General features: G+C 45.0%; 1 protein-coding gene across 1 annotated transcript in view; it reads left to right on the plus strand.

The window, feature by feature from the left end:
- LOC141048292 (cytochrome P450 1A1-like) overlaps positions 1-18,048 on the plus strand; it is a 99,385-nt gene that overhangs the window by 67,424 nt on the left and 13,913 nt on the right. The window contains exon 5 of the mRNA XM_073543744.1: positions 3,950-4,073. Coding sequence (XP_073399845.1) covers positions 3,950-4,073 — 124 coding nt within the window. The remainder of the gene's footprint in view (positions 1-3,949; positions 4,074-18,048) is intronic.

Genomic DNA, 18,048 nt, shown 5'->3' on the forward strand with positions numbered 1-18,048 from the left:
TGCGGAGAAGATGGAGAACTTAATTTCTCCATCTTCTCTATCACCTCTATCTGTGGATGTAGGACTGCACTTGAATAAGCTGAATGGGTGCATGTGATCCAATTATCGGATGCACTTACAGCATGCTGCTATTGTTTTCTCATGCCGAATCGGCATTAGAAGAAAAATCACAGATCTGCACTGCTCAATAGTATAACATTAGGCCAAGTGCTACCCAATAAAACGTGGGATAGCACTCAGCCATGCTATAAGCTAATGTGAGCGATCCCTTATGGACAATAGAGTTCTCTCTCTCCTCTCCCCCATCTTTATTTTCTGAGCTTTCGAGTTCCAGCTCTAATATTTTTGCCGCAAATCAAATTTTTATGGAAAAGTGAAGTCAGTAAATTAGAATTTCAAAAGATTCATTAATCTCTAGTGAGATACATGTGCTTCAGTTTTCCTAAGTTGAACTGCATATACTGTATCAGTAGAATGTTAAATTACACAACAAAAATAAAACCATATGTAATTTATCTTTATAAACAACTAGCTGAAGAGCCCAGCGCTGCCCGGACAAAGTCACTAACTACGGTTAGTTATAACAAATTATAATGATTATATCTATATCTATCTATCTATCTATCTATCTATATATATATATATATATATATATATATAAAGCTGAGTGTAGAGCCCCGCCCACTCCGCATAGCCACATTCACTATAATATCCCACATCATCCCGTCAGCCAGAGCCACCAGACTACTACCCCTAATATCCCACATCATCCCGTCAGCCAGAGCTACCGGACTACTACTCCTAATATCCCGAATCGTCCCGTCAGCCAGAGCCACCGGACTACTACCCCTAATATCCCACATCATTCCATCAGCCAGAGCCACCGGACAACAACCCCTAATATCCCACATCGTCCCATCAGCCAGAGCCACCGGACTACTACTCCTAATATCCCGAATCGTCCCGTCAGCCAGAGCCACCGGACTACTACCCCTAATATTCCACATCATCCCGTCAGCCAGAGCCACCGGACAACTACCACTAATATCCCACATCATCCCGTCAGCCAGAGCCACCAGACTACTACCTCTAATATCCCACGTCATTTCATCAGCCAGAGCCACCGGACTACTACTCCTAATATCCCACATCATCCCGTCAGCCAGAGCCACCGGACTACTACCCCTAATATCCCACATCATTCCATCAGCCAGAGCCACCGGACTACTACCCCTAATATCAAGCATCATCCAGTCAGCCTGGGGTCAGAACCAGAGCGGTCCTAACTTCCATACCTGGGATCCCTTTAATAGAGGCCTTGTGTCAGAACCAGAGCGCTGAATGGATTTGCTCTGACTTCCATACCAATGATCCCTTTAATAGAAGCCTGGGGTGAGAATCAGAGCGCTGAGGGATTTACCATAACTTCTATACTGGAGATCCCTTTAAGAGAGGCCTGGGGTCAGTACCAAAGCGCAGAGTGGATTTGCCCTCACTTCCATACCGGAGATTCCTTTAAGAGGGGCCTTGGGTGAGAACCAGAGCGCTGAGTGGATTTTCCCTAACTCCCCTACCAGGGATCCCTTTAAGAGAGCCTGGGATCAGAACCAGAGCACTGAGTGGATTTGTCCTGACCTGACTTGCATTCCAATTATCCCTTTAATAGAACCCTGGGGTCAGAATCAGAGTGCTGAGGGATTTGCCCTAACTTCCATACAGGAGATCCCTTTAAGAGAGCCTGGGCTCAGTATCAGAGCATTTGAAGGCAATTCCCCTGACTTCCATACCAGGGATCCCTTTAAGAGCCCCTGGGGTCAGAACCAGAACGCTGAGTGGAATTGCCCTAACTTCCATACCGGGGTTCCCTTTAAGTTAGGCCTGGCGTCAGAACGAGAGTGCTTAGTGAAACTGCCCTAACTGCAATACTGGGGATCCCTTTAAGAGAGGCCTGGCGTCAGAACCACAGCGCTGAGTGGATATGCCCTGACTTCTATACCAATGAACCCGTTAATAGAACCCTGGGGTCAGAATCAGAGCGCTGAGGGATTTGCCCTAAATTCCATACAGGAGATCCCTTTAAGAGAGCCTTGGGTCAGTACCAGAGCATTTGAAGGCAATTGCCCTGACTTCCATACCGGGGATCCCTTTAAGAGAGGCCTGGCATCAGAACCAGAGTGCTTAGTGGAACGGTCCTAACTTCCTGTGAGACTGGAGTGCTCCGGGAGTTGAACCCTCAGGACCGCAACGACGAACCTCCCTCAGGCGAGCTGGCCAGGTGTACCACCCCCTATACAGGGAGTGTTAGGGGCAGGCCCAGGGGAGACTATCGCTGATACCTGGGAACAGCCGAAGGGAAACACAGGTGGGGAACGTGTTGGCGGGCAGAGGTGAGAAGGCGACGACCACAGGGGAGACTGCTGTAGCCACGGGGACGGAGGTTGACGGCAAGGGAGGTTGCAGGAATGGGCTCTGGGGAAGACGCTGGAACGGTCTGGACCTAGACAGGAACACAGAGAGGTCACAGGTGGAGGACCAGCGGAGGCCAGGAGGGGTACAAAGCACAGGAACAGAGGAAACACAGGAGAACGTGGACCCGAGATCAAGCGTGAACCACAATTGATAATGAGGCTCAGAGCATGGGGTGAGACTGCCCGATATAGGGCACGCTGCAGGACTTCCGGGTCAGGGTGCACCAGCATCATGGAGGCCAAGGGATAGGGCGGCTCAGTCTGGGAGAGGCATGCCTAGATGTGCGCCTGCGTACCTGACAGGGGGCAGAGACCGGCCGCAGGACAGGAAGGGAGGAGGTTGATTGACAGGCACCTGCAGTGGGGGTGGGCCGAGAGAGCCGGGAGCACTGGGAAGCCCTGTGTGGTGCGGAGACACAGGAGACTGCAGGAGCCGCCGATACTGTGACAGGAGAAGCTGCGGCAGAGGCGGCCAGAGCAGCGGCCGCAGGAGCAGGGACAGCGGGAGCCGCAGCAGTCGGCCAGAGCAGAAGCCGCGGGGAGAGCGGGAGCCGTGGAACGGGAGGTAGGCGTGACACTTCCATACCAGGGATCCCTTTAAGAGAGGCCTGGCGTCAGAACCAGAGCGCTGAGTGGATTTGCCCTGACTTCTATACCAATGATCCCTTTAATAGAACCCTGGGGTCAGAATCAGAGCGCTGAGGGATTTGCCCTCACTTCCATACAGGAAATCCCTTTAAGAGAGCCTGGGCTCAGTAGCAGAGCATTTGAAGGCAATTGCCCTGACTTCCATACCGGAGATCCTTTTAAGAAAGGCCTGGGGTCAGTACCAAAGCGCAGAGTGTATTTGCCCTAAATTCCATACCAAAGATCCCTTTAAGAGAAACTGGGGTCAGAACCACAGAGCTGAGTGGAACGGTCCTAACTTCCATACAGGAGATCCCTTTAAGAGAGGCCTGGGGTCAAAACCAAGGCGTTGGATGGATTTGCTCTGACTTCCATACCAATGATCCCTTTAAGAGGGAAGATGTGCCTATATGATGGAGGATGTGTGATGTGTATATGGGCACAGGAGGGGGGATTAATTTCTGTCATGTGCTCTGTGCTCCTATTTGGGGGGCAGACAATGGCTGGGAGCTTATGTTCCCATGGATGCTAGATTTCTCCCACCATGTCAGTGTCTGCTGAGGTGTTGTCAAGTGGGAAAACTTGCTCATAGCAACCAATCACAGCTCAGCTTCTTTTAACCAGCTCTGGTGAAATGAGAGATGCTTAGTGATTGGTTGCAAGGAAAACTGTTGCTCATAGCAACCAATCATAGCTCAGCTTCTTTTGAACAGCTCTGTTGAAATGAAGATGCTTCGTGATTGGTTGGTGATACACACACACACACACACACACACACACACACACATATTCAGTTTTATATATAGAGATTATAAAATACACAGCAGTGTGAACTTATTTGTTCTTTTCTTCAGATGAGATTATTGGAACAAGCAGATCACCTAGATTTGACGATAGAAAAGATTTGCATTACACTGAAGCATTTATCAATGAAGTTCTAAGACATTCATCTTTTGTACCATTCACAATTCCACACTGGTATGTATATTCTGTAAATATATATAGATATATATATCTAATATATAAAGCTCAAGTGTATGTATGTACTGTATGTATGTGTGTATGTTTGTATGTCCGGATTGGCATCTGCACCGTCGCAGCTACAGCCACAAAATTTGGCACAGTCACACCTCTGGACCCCGAGAGCGTCCTAGGCTATGTTGTGAGGCAAAATTTTAACCCCGCGCGTTCCAATTCACCAAGCAATTTTGCCCCTATCTACATAATGGGGAAAAAGTGTGTGTGTATCAAGCCCTGCCCCTCATTATGATGTCATAATGGTTGCCATGGCGACACTGATGTCATCATAGGTTGCAAGCCCCGCCGCTTATTATCATGTCATAATGGTTGACTATGGGATGGAGGATGTGTGATGGGTATATGAGCACTGGACTATGGGATGGAGGATATGTATGACGGGTATATGGGCACGGGACTATGGGATGGAGGATGTGTGATGGGTATATGGGCACTGGACTATGGGATGGAGGATATGTATGATGGGTATATGGGCACGGGACTATGGGATGACGGATATGTATGATGGGTATATGGGCACGGGACTATGGGATGGAGGATATGTATGATGGGTATATGGGCACTGGACTATGGGATGGCGAATATGTACTGTATGATGGGTATATGGGCATGGGACTATGGGATAGAGGATGTGTGATGGGTATATGGACATGGGACTATGGGATGGAGGATGTGTGATGGGTATATGGGCACTCGACTATGGGATGGCGAATATGTACTGTATGATGGGTATATGGGCATGGGACTATGGGATAGAGGATGTGTGATGGGTATATGGACATGGGACTATGGGATGGAGGATGTGTAATGGGTATATGGGAACTCGACTATGGGATGAAGGAAATGTATGATGGGTATATGGGCACGGGCCTATGGGATCGTGGATATGTATGATGGGTATATGGGCACGGGACTATGGGATGGAGGATAATTATAATTTGCTATAACTAACCACAGTTAGTTACTATGCCCAGGCAGCGCCGGGCTCTTCAGCTAGTATATATATCTATAGATATAGATGTGTGTGTGTGTATATGTATGTGTGTGTATATATATATATATATATATATATATATATATATATATATAAACTAGTGTGTGTATGAATGTGTGTATCGACGATTATGTGAAAATGGTTGCAATGGTGACGATGATGGGATTAAGGTCGCCATGGTCATGGTGGTGACTATGATGTCATAATAGGTTGCAATGGTGATGGGTATGTCACAATGGATGCCATGGTGATGATGATGTCATAATAGGTTGCCATGGCAGCGATGTTGTCAGAATGGTTGCCATGGCAAAGATGATGTAATAATGGGTATATGGGCACATAACATGGGATGGAGGAAGTGTGATGGGTATGTGGGCAACGGACTATGGGATGGAGGATATGTATGATGGGAATATGGGCACGGGACTATGGGATGGAGGATATGTATGATAGGTATATGGGCACAGGACTATGGGATGGAGAATGTGTGATGGGTATATGGGCACTGGACTATGGGATGGAGGATGTGTGATGGGTATATGGGCATGGGACTATGGGATGGCGCTTATGTATGACAGGTATATGGGCACAGGACTATGGGATGGAGGATGTGTGATGGGTATATGGGCACAGGACTATAGGATAGGGTTGATGTCAGCAAGTCACCCCAATCTGCATGGGTTCTTCTGTAAGGGCAACAGGTGCACAAGTCTTAGTAGGTGCAGGATCAGCAGTGTGTTCTGAACCGAGTTTGCACAAACATATCCAGCCGGATTGCCAAGAACAAAGCAGTAGCAAGAGTCAGGAGGTGGGAACTGAACCAACATGGCCGTAACTTGTATGATGGGTGTGTGGGCACTGGACTATGGGATGCAGGATAATCATTATAATTTGATATAGCTAACCACAGTTAGTTACTATGCCCTGGCAATGCCGGTCCCTTCATCTAGTATATACATATATGTAAAGTGAAATCAATAGTAAATTTCCATAATTTCAAGGTTCATTTTAGAGCTAAAACAATGTAGACCACAAATTAGTTATTTAATACCAGATCCCTTAGCTAAACTGATAGTTGTACTATTTTTACATCCCCCGATGAAGCTCCCCCAGCTTTCATTGACATCTTGCCTGACGCAGCTTAACAATCTAAGCAGGATCATAATTAGAGATGTATGGAAAACGATCGCCAAACATACATTTGGCACGAATATGGTACATTCGGATTGATGATCAGTAACACAAGCATTTTTATTAAAATCGGAAAAAGTTAGTAACATTCAGTAAAAGATAGAATAAAAGCCGGCAATTAATGAGCCGCGTTCAGTAAAGTCACAGCGTGACAGGTTAGAATAGAATAGATATATACAAATAGAACACATAAATATATAGATCTCAATGATATATATATATATATATATATATATATATATATATATATATATATATATATAGAAGAAAAGCCAGCAATTAACCAGCCGAGTAGTTTAAAATCACAGCAGAAGCCAACAGGATAGAAGAGATAGATTACATACAGCACATACACAAAGAATTGGTAGATATACAGATGCCTATGAAAAATATAATTAGTACCTTGTGAGCAGCTTACTCTACATGTATTTCATAAATAAAGATTATTTTTCTGAAAAAACTGGTGTGGGCTCCCGCACAATTTTCGTAACTAGTAGAGGGAAAGCTAATGGCTGGGGGCTAATGTTTATAGCAAGGGAGGGGGGTAATACCCATGGAGCTTCCCAGGCTAACAATATCAGCTCACAGCTGTATACTTAGCCTTTACTGGCTATTAAAATGGAGAACCCTAAAAAAAATTATGTAGGGTCCCCAAATAATTAATAACCAGCAAAGGCTATGCAGACAGCTGTGGGTAACCTAGGCTTGCATCATTCCCAAGAAGACTCATGGCTGTACTAGCTCAAAAGGGTGCATCTATTCAATACTGAGCAAAGGGTCTGAATACTTATGAACATGTGATATTTCAGTTTTTCTTTTTTAACAAATTTACAAAAATTTCTACATTTCTGTTTTTTAGTCAAGATGGGGTGAAAAATGTACATTAACCCCTTTACCCCCAAGAGTGGGTTGTACGTTCATGACCGGGCCAATTTTTACAATTCTGACCACTGTCCCTTTATGAGGTAATAACTCTGAAACGCTTCCATGGATCCCGGTGATTCTGACATTGTTTTCTCGCTACATATTGTACTTCATGTTAGTGGTAAAATTTCATTTATATAACTTAGGTTTATTTGTGAAAAAAATGGAAATTTGGTGAAAATTTCACAATTTTCCAATTTTGAATTTTTATGCCCTTAAATCACAGAGATTCGGCACACAAAAAACTTAATAAGTAACATTTCCCACATGTTTACTTTACATCAGCACAATTTTGGAACCCAAATTTTTTTTTGTTAGGAAGTTATAAGGGTTAAAATTTGACCAGCGATTTCTCATTTTTACAACACCATTTTATTTTTATGGACCACATCACATTTGAAGCCACTTTGAGGGGTCTATATGATAGAAAATACCCCCAAAGGGACACTATTCTAAAAACTGCACCCCTCAAGGTGCTCAAAACCACATTCAAGAAGTTTATTAACCCTTCAGGTGCTTCACAGGAATTTTTTGAATATTTATAAAAAAATGAACATTTAACTTTTTTTCACACAAAAAAAATAATTCAGGTTCAATTTTTTTTACTTTACCAAGGGTTAAAGGCGAAATTGGACTGGAAAAGTTATTGTTCAATTTGTCCTGAGTACGCTGATACCTGATATGTGGGGGGGAACCACTGTTTTGGCGCATGGCAGAGCTCAGAAGGGAAGGAGCGCCGTTTGACTTTTTCAATGCAAAATTGGCTGGAATTCTGATCGGACGCCATGTCACGTTTGGAGAGCCCCTGATGTACCTAAACAGTGGAAACCCCCCACAAGTGACCCCAGTTTGGAAACTAGACCCCCCCAAGGAACTTATCTAGATATGTGGTGAGAACTTTGAACCCACAAGGGCTTCACAGAAGTTTATAACGTACAGCCGTACAATTAAAAAATCATATTTTTTCCACAAAAATGATCTTTTCACCCCCAATTTTTATTTCCCCAAGGGTAACAGGACCCTAAAAGTTATTGTGCAATTTGTCCTGAGTACGCTAATACCCCATATGTGGGTGTAAACGACTATTTGGGCGCATAGCAGAGCTCGGAAGGGAAGCAGCGCCATTTGACTTTTTTGGCTGGAATTGAGATCGGACACCATGTTGCGTTTGGAAAGCCCCAGATGTACCAAAACAGTGAAAACCCCCCACAAATGACACCGTTTTGGAAACTAGACCCCCCCAAGGAACTTATCTCGATGTTTGGTGAGAACTTTGAACCCCCAGGGGCTTCACAGAAGTTTATAACGTACAGCGGTACAATTATAAAATCATATTTTTTCCACAAAAATGATCTTTTCACCCTCAATTCTTACTTTCCCAAGGGTAACAGGACCCTAAAAGTTATTGTGCAATTTGTCCTGAGTACGCTGATACCCCATATGTGGGGGTAAACCACTATTTGGGCGCATGGCAGAGCTTGGAAGGGAAGCAGCGCCATTTGACTTTTTTGGTTGGAATTGAGATCGGACAGCATGTCGCGTTTGGAAAGCCCCTGATGTACCTAAACAGTGGAATCCTCCCACAAGTGACCCCATTTTGGAAACTAGACCCCCTTAGAAACTTATCTAGATGTGTGGTAAGCACTTTGAACCCCCAAGGGCTTCACAGAAGTTTATAATGCCCGGGCGTGAAAATAAAAAAATCTTATTTTTTCCACAAACATGATCATTTAGTCCCCAATTTTTTTATTTTCCAAAGGGTACCAGGAGAAATTGGACCCTAAAAGTTGTTGTCCAATTTGTCCTGAGTACCCTGATACCCCATATGTGGGAGAAAACTACAGTATAGGTCCATGTCAGGGCTCAGAAGGGAAGTAGTGACGCTTTGGAATGCAGACTTTGATGGAATGGTCTGCGGGTGTCATGTTGCCTTTGGAGAGCCCCTAATGTACCTAAACAGTGGAAACCCCCCACAAATGACACCATTTTGGAAACTAGACCCCCCCAAGGAACTTATCTAGATGTTTGGTGAGAACTTTGAACCCCCAAGGGCTTCACAGAAGTTTATAACGTACAGCTGTACAATTACAAAATCATACATTTTCCACAAAAATGATCTTTTCACCCTCAATTTTTACTTTCCCAAGGGTAACAAACAGGACCCTAAAAGTTATTGTGCAATTTGTCCTGAGTATGCTGATACCCCATATGTGGGGGTAAACCACTATTTGGGCGCATGGCAGAGCTTGGAAGGGAAGCAGCGCCATTTGACTATTTTGGCTGGAATTGAGATCGGACACCATGTCGCGTTTGGAAAGCTCCTGATGTACCTAAACAGTGAAATCCCCCCACAAGTGACCCCATTTTGGAAACTAGACCCCCTAAGGAACTTATCTAGATTGTGGTGAGCACTTTGAACCCTCAAGGGCTTCACAGAAGTTTATAATGCCTTGGCGTGAAAATAAAAAAATCGTATTTTTTCCACAAACATGATCATTTAGTCCCCAATTTTTTTATTTTCCCAAGGGTACCAGGAGAAATTGGACCCCAAAAGTTGTTGTCCAATTTGTCCTGAGTACCCTGATACCCCATATGTGGGAGAAAACTACTGTATGGGCCCACGTCAGGGCTCGGAAATGAAGTAGTGAAGTATATGGGCACGGGCCTATGGGATGGAGGATGTGTGATGGGTATATGGGCACGGACTATGAGATGAAGGATGTGTGATGGGTATATGGGCACTCGACTATGGGATTGCGAATATGTATAATGGGTATATGGGCATGGGACTATGGGATGGAGGATGTGTGATGGGTATATGGGCACGGGCCTATGGGATGGAGGATGTGTGATGGGTATATGGGCACTCGACTATGGGATGGAGGATATGTATGATGGGTATATGGGCACGGGCCTATGGGATGGAGGAATGATGATGGGTATATGGGCACGGGCCTATGGGATGGTGGATATGTATGATGGGTATATGGGCATGGGACTATGAGATGAAGGATGTGTGATGGGTATATGGGCACTCGACTATGGGTTGGCGAATATGTATGATGGGTATATGGGCATGGGACTCTGGGATGGAGAATATGTAAGATGAGTATATGGGCATGGGACTATGGGATGGAGGATATGTATGATGGGTATATGGGCACGGGCCTATGGGATGGTGGATATGTATGATGGGTATATGGGCACGGGACTATGGGATGGAGGATAATTATAATTTGCTATAACTAACCACAGTTAGATACTATGCCCGGGCAGCGCCGGGCTCTTCAGCTAGTATATATATATATATATATATATATCTAATATATAAAGCTCAAGTGTATGTGTGTGTGTGTGTGTGTGTGTGTGTATGTTCGGGATTGGCATCCGCACCGTCGCAGCTACAGCCACAAAGTTTGGCACAGTCACATGTCTGGACCCCGATAGCGTCCTAGGCTATGTTGTGAGGCGAAATTTTAACCCCGCGCGTTCCAATTCACCAAACAATTTTTCCCCTATCTACATAATGAGAAAAAAGTGTGTGTATATCAAGCCCCGCCCCTCATTCTGTTGTCATAATGATAGCCATGGCGACGCTGATGTCATCATTGGTTGCAAGCCCCGCCGCTCATTATGATATCATAATGGTTGACTATGGGATGGAGGATGTGTGATGGGTATATGGGCACTGGACTATGGGATGGAGGATATGTATGACAGGTATATGGGCACGGGACTATGGGATAGAGGAAGTGTGATGGGTATATGGGCACTGGACTATGGGATGGAGGATGTGTGATGGGTATATGGGCATGGGACTATGGGATGGCGGTTATGTATGACAGGTATATGGGCATAGGACTATGGGATGGAGGATATGTATGATGGGTATATGGGCACGGGACTATGGGATGGAGGATATGTATGATGGGTATATGGACACTCTACTATGGGATGGAGGATATGTATGATGGGTATATGGGCACGGGACTATGGGATGGAGGATAATAATAATAAATAATAATACATTTTATTTCTATAGTGCTGACATATTCCGCAGCACTTTACTTTTGAGAGGGGATTTGTACAGACAATAGACATTACAGCATAACAATAATCACATAGATCATAACAGATACCAAGAGGAATGAGGGCCCATCTCGCAAGTTTACAATCTATGAGGAAAAAAGGGGAGACACGAAAGGTGGGTGGTAACAGTTGCCCTGATTGTATGGACCAGCCATAATGTTAAGTGTGTAACAGTACAGACACAGAGGGCTAAAGGATGCATCAAGCATGTTGGAACATGATGCGGGGAACCTGGTTATTGTAAAAAAACTTTTGGCTGTGCCACATAGGGATAGATTAGGAGGATATGTATGATGGGTATATGGGCACGGGACTATGAGATGGAGGATATGTATGATGGGTATATGGGCATGGGACTATGGGATGGAGGATGTGTGATGGGTATATGGGCATTGGACTATGGGATGGAGGATATGTATGTTGGGTATATGGGCACGGGCCTATGGGATCGTGGATATGTATGATGGGTGTATGGGCACGGGACTATGGGATGGAGGATAATTATAATTTGCTATAACTAACCACAGTTAGTTACTATGCCCGGGCAGCGCCAGGCTCTTCAGCTAGTATATATATATACCGGGTGAGTCATAAAGGACGGATGTATTTGAAGTGACTATAACTCACCACCAGGTAGAGGTAGAGATGTGCGGGAGGCGGGGTTATGTTTGTGAGGTGAAAGCATTGTTTTTATTTTAGTTTCAGTTTAAGCTATGGTGCCGTGGACGATAGAACATCGCGTTTTTGCGTACGACAGTTTTGTCAAGAATAATGAGTGTATCACAGCCGTTCAGCGTGAGTTTCGGCGTCATTTCAATATTCACAGAAATCAAGCTGTTCCCGCTCGTAACACTATCCTACGTTGGGTTGAAGCACTCCATACACGAGGTACACTAATGAACAAATGACCACCGGGGGCTCCAAGAACGGCACGTACCCCTGAAAATGTGGAACGCGTCAGGCAAGCCATGCTGCGTAGTCCGAGTCGATCTGCTCGGAAACATTCTTTAGAACTTGCCCTCAGTAATTGTACAGTAAGGCATATTTTGCATTTAGACCTGCATTTCCACCCCTATAAATTGGCCATTGTGCAACAGTTGGAGCGCGGGGATTACGCAGCGCGACTGAAGTTCGCACATGAGATGGAAGCAATTATTGAGCAAAACGACAACCTTATTTTATTCATGAGTGATGAAGCTCATTTCCATGTCAATGGCATGGTTAATCAGCAGAACTGCCGTTATTGGGCCTATGAAAATCCGAAAGAATTACATGAACGACCACTGCACAGCCCTAAGGTAACGGTGTGGTGCGCTATGGGCAAATATGGCGTGATCGGTCCGTACTTTTTCGAAGGCGATAATGGCAATACTGTTACCGTGAACTCACAACGTTATATCGCCATGATAAATAACTTCTTTGTTCCTGAGTTACGACGGCAACATATCCCCATCTCTAGTGTGTGGTTTCAACAAGATGGGGCAACGGCCCACACAGCCGGAGCAACAATGAACGGTCTTCGTCCTCTCTTCCCTGGTCGCATCATTTCCAGGTTTGGCGATATTAATTGGCCTCCTAGGTCCCCAGACCTGTCCATGTGCGATTATTACTTATGGGGTCACCTCAAATCACGTGTATACAAGCTTAAGCCTCGATCATTACAAGAACTGAAGGAAGCTATTCGAGTGGAAGTTGCCCAAATCGACAGAGTTGTGTTGGAACGTGTTGATGCCAACTTCCAAGAACGCCTTTGGAAATGCATCACTGATAATGGCCACCACATGGCAGATGTTGTTTTCCACACTTGAATTTGTCAAATATTTGTCAGTATACATAACCAAATCTGTGAATACATTTATATTTAATAAATATTTAACGATTTTATGATTAGTTTAAAAACGTCCGTCCTTTATGACTCACCCGGTATATATATATTTACATATATATGTATAAATGTGGTGTGACTGGTGGTCAAGTGGTTAATGGAAGGTATGTGATACAGGGATGGCAACTCCCTGTGATGTAACCCATAGTGTTTTCTTAAGTGTGCGTACATTTTTAAGTAGTTTTTGTTCACATTTGGGTCCGGGCTACGGGTAGCTATGAGAGTTGGAAGGTTCTGGCTACTCATGTACCACACACTGTGGTGAGGGGGCTCCCTGTACCCCGTTTTGCCTAAAGTGTGTGGGTGTGAATCTGCAGGACCTGTGATGAGGTCATGAACATGTGACTAGCCATGTGATAGCCTGTAACCACTCCCAGTTCCCTCTCTAAGGAAGGCGTGTTGAACATATGTGAGAGTGTGTTGGAGTCTGTCAGCCCAGATAGAGCCCCCATGTTCCAGGCTCGGACATCGCATAGCCTGGGGAAGCCGTGCTGGCGACTCCGAGCCAAAAGGAGCGGACGGTCTTGAAAACTATGTGATACTGACCAGGGTCAGAGAGAAATGCTTACGGGATACCTCTGCGGATAAGAGGGATCCGAGAACCTGTGTGGCCAACAGGTAACGGTCTTGAAAACCGTGTGATACTGAACGGGGTCAGAAAGAGACTGTGTGTGAACTGACATTTATCGGAGGCCTCTGAGAATAAGAGGAATCCAAGAACCTGTGTGGCGATCCAACAGGTAACGGTCTTGACAACCGTGTGTTATACTGACCGGGGTCAGTGAGAAGTATTGTTCAGGAAAATACTGTATTTTATTCCATGTTTATGGATAACTCTGAGGACAAGAGGGATCCGAGAACCTGTGTGGCCGACACTAGCCAGTAATGGACAGTGTTGTGAGTTCATTTTCCCCTTCGTCACTGAGGTCTGGTGAACTCCCTATTCTGGTAAAGGAAGGTAATGAGCCTGATTATCAGGCACCTGAGTCTAATGAGGATGACTGGCTGAGTGGAGTCACGGACTGGATATAAGGCTGCCGACGCCCTTCTGCCCTGCGGGTGATTTCTCTGTGGACTTCTAGGACACCAGTCTGATTCCTGCTCCTCTAAAGCTAAGTTTCTGTTTTGCCTGTTAGCTTTTTGTTTTGTTTTTGTTTCCTTGCTTTTCTGGATTCTGCCATTCCCTGCTGGGGTGAGCTGAATCTCCTTTTGCCTGTAGCTCTGTCTTCAGTATATTCCTGAGTACTGACATAGCTTTTTTGAAGCCTAGCGTCTTCAGGGCCTTTTTCACTGTCAGTCTGTTGGCTCTTATTTTCATAGGGTTTTTCACAGATTACAGACAGCAGCCTTCATGTCCTTTTCTATTTAGTTAGCTTGGGCCCCTCTTTGCTCAGTCTATCTTTCTGTCTGTGTTAGTATTTTCATCTTGCTTCACCGTCATTATATGTTGGGGGCTGCCTATTGCTTTGGGGTCTGCTCTGGGGCAGTTTAGATTTCCCCTTTCTTTCTTTAGGCCTATTTAATTCTCCGGCAGTGATCGAGGGGTCTAGGGCATCGTAGGAACCCCCCACGGCTACTGCTAGTTGTGTTGATAGGTTCAGGGGTCTGCAATCCGATAGCTGCCAACTTCTCTGGTTTTCTGGACTTAGCTAGCATTTCTGTTTTTGCCTCCTACGGTGACTCAATCATAACAGAATCACCCGCCATACCGCAGATCCTAGGGTACTCAATAGCAGGAAAGAATTGTGTTTAAAAAAAAAAAAAAAAGGTGTGTGTATATTCTTTCCTCTATATCTCTGAGGCTGTAGGGGGAATTTTTTTTTTTTCTCTCTCAATGGAGATAAAGCAATTGTCTGATCGTGTGGAGCAGCTCGCTGCGGAAGTGCGGGGAATTTCCGCCTACCTTGCTCGTTCGCATGCTGTTGAACCAAACATCCCTACACCTGATGTATTTTTTGGGGATCGATCTAAATTTTTGAGTTTCAAAAATAATTGTAAATTATTTTTTGCCTTGAAGCCTAACTCGTCAGGGAGCTCCGCACAGCAGGTTAAAATTGTCATCTCTTTGCTGCGTGGCGATCCCCAGGATTGGGCGTTTTCTTTGAAACCAGATGATCCTATTCTGACTAATGTGAACGCATTCTTTCAAGCTTTGGGGTTGTTGTATGACTAACCCAATGCTATTGATCAGGCTGAGAAGACCCTGTTGGCATTGAACCAGGGTCGAGATTCTGCAGAGTTGTACTGTCAAAAGTTCTGAAAGTGGGCGGTCCTTACTACCTGGAATGATAATGCCTTGGCTGCTCTCTTTCGGAAGGCTTTGCCAGAAGCCGTAAAAGATACTATGGTGGGATTTCCTGTTCCCTCTGGTCTGGATGATTCTATGTCATTAGCCATTCAGGTTGATCGGCGTTTACATGAACGCAGGATTGCACGAGAGGTGTTGCCACTGGTTGAGCAGACGTCTGAACCTATGCAATGTGATAGAGTTTTGTCTAAGGCGCAACGTCAGGAGTCCAGAAGGCGTAATAAGCTGTGTTTTTTCTGTGGAGATGCCTCGCATATTATTTCTGTTTGTCCTAAACGAGAGAAACGCTTTGCACACACGTTTTCTGTTGGTGGTGTTCAACCTAAGTTTCTTCTGGCAATTACTCTGATCTGCTCCCTGTCCACATTTTCCGCCAAGGCTTTTGTGGATTCGGGAGCAGCGCTAAACTTAATGGACTTGGATTTTGCTAAACGTTGTGGATTTCCGATGACACCTCTGCAGACGCCTATCCCTTTGAGGGGGATTGATGCTACTCCTTTGGCTAAAAATAAACCTCAGTTTTGGACCCAGGTGGTCATGCGGGTATCCCCAGACCATCAAGAAAATTGCAGATTTTTGGTATTGCATGGTCTGCATGATGCCATTGTTCTGGGGTTTCCCTGGTTGCAAATTCATAATCCAGTTTTGGATTGGAAATCTGTGTCTGTGGTGAGTTGGGGTTGTCGGTGTGCCTTTAGTGAGGCTCCGGTTTTTTCCACCTCTCCTCAGTCGCATGATGTTCCTGACTATTTGGTGGACTTTTATGATGTATTTGATGAGAAGGAGTCTGCATCCTTGCCTCCTCATAGGAGTTATGACTGTGCAATTGAACTAAGCTCGGGGTGTAAATTTCCCAAGGGTCGGCTCTTCAATTTATCTGTACCCGAGCACGAGGCTATGCGGTCCTATATTAAGGAGGCGTTGGAAAAGGGTCATATTAGACCATCCTCTTCACCCTTTGGTGCCGGTTTTTTTTTTGTGGCCAAAAAGGATGGTTCTTTAAGGCCTTGTATTGATTATCGTGCCCTCAATAAAATTACTATTAAATATCAGTATCCGTTACCCCTGATTTCGGATCTATTCTCTAGAGTTAGAGGTGCTTGCTGGTTTAGCAAGCTTGACCTCAGGGGGGTGTATAATCTTATCCGCATTAAGCAGGGGAATGAATGGAAGACGGCGTTTAATACTCCGGAGGGACATTTTGAGTACCTGGTGATGCCTTTTGGGCTCACTAATGCCCCTTCTGTCTTCCAGTGCTTCATGAACGATATTTTCCGAGACTTTGTCGATAAATTTTTGATTATCTATCTGGATGATATTTTGATCTTCTCCAAGGATTGGGATTCTCAAGTGGAACATATTCGGACTGTGTTCCGGATCTTGAGGGAGAATTCCCTGTATGTCAAAGGATCAAAATGCCTTTTTGGAGTACAGAGGATTTCATTTTTGGGATTTATTTTGTCTCCGTCAACTATTGAAATGGACCCGGCCAAGGTACAGGCCATTTATGATTGGGTTAAGCCCACTTCTTTGAAGGCCCTCCAGAAGTTTTTGGGTTTTGCTAACTTTTATCGGAAATTTATAGCAAAATTTTCTAGTATTGCCAAGCCATTGACTGATCTGACTAAGAAGGGTGCTGATGTGTTGAATTGGTCTCCGGAGGCTGTTTCTTCCTTTCAGGAGCTGAAGCGAAGATTTACCTCCGCCCCGGTTTTGCGGCAACCTGATGTCTCACTCCCGTTCCAGGTAGAGGTGGATGCTTCTGAGATTGGTGCAGGAGCTGTTTTGTCCCAAAAGGATCCTGTGACATCTAAAATGAATCCCTGTGCTTTCTTTTCCCGAAAGTTCTCTCCATCTGAACGTAACTATGATGTGGGGAATCGGGAACTGTTGGCCATGAAATGGGCATTTGAGGAGTGGAGACATTGGTTGGAGGGAGATAAACATCAAGTTGTGGTCCTCACTGACCACAAGAATATGATTTACCTAGAGTCGGCTAAACGCTTGAACCCTAGACAGGCTAGGTGGGCCTTGTTTTTTACACGTTTTGATTTTGTGGTCTCTTTTCTTCCTGGAACTAAGAATGTCAAGGCAAACGCCCTCTCTAGGAGTTTCTTTGCTGATTCTCCTGTGGTGACCAAGCCTGCTACCATCTTAGGCGAAGGGGTAGTTCTTTCTGCCATCTCGCCCGATTTGAGACTTGCCCTGCAAGAGTTCCAGGAGGACAAACCTGAGCGTTGTCCCAGTGGAAAGTTGTATGTTCCTGACCAGTGGAAGAAGAGAGTGATGTCTGAAGTTCATTGCTCTGCATTGGCTGGTCATCCAGGTATTTTTGGTACTAGAGATCTGGTGAGTCGCTCTTTTTGGTGGCCCACCTTGTCTCATGATGTCAGGAATTTTGTGCAGCCCTGTGGGACTTGCTCCCGGTCTAAATCTTGTTCTCGCTCTAGTGGGTTGTTGATGCCTTTGCCGGTCCCCAGGAGGCCATGGACCCATATTTCAATGGATTTCATCTCTGATATGC

This window comes from Dendrobates tinctorius, unplaced genomic scaffold, assembly GCF_039654945.1.
Source record: "Dendrobates tinctorius isolate UK_male_01 unplaced genomic scaffold, ASM3965494v1 ptg000134l, whole genome shotgun sequence".
NCBI classification, from domain to species: Eukaryota; Metazoa; Chordata; class Amphibia; order Anura; family Dendrobatidae; genus Dendrobates; species Dendrobates tinctorius.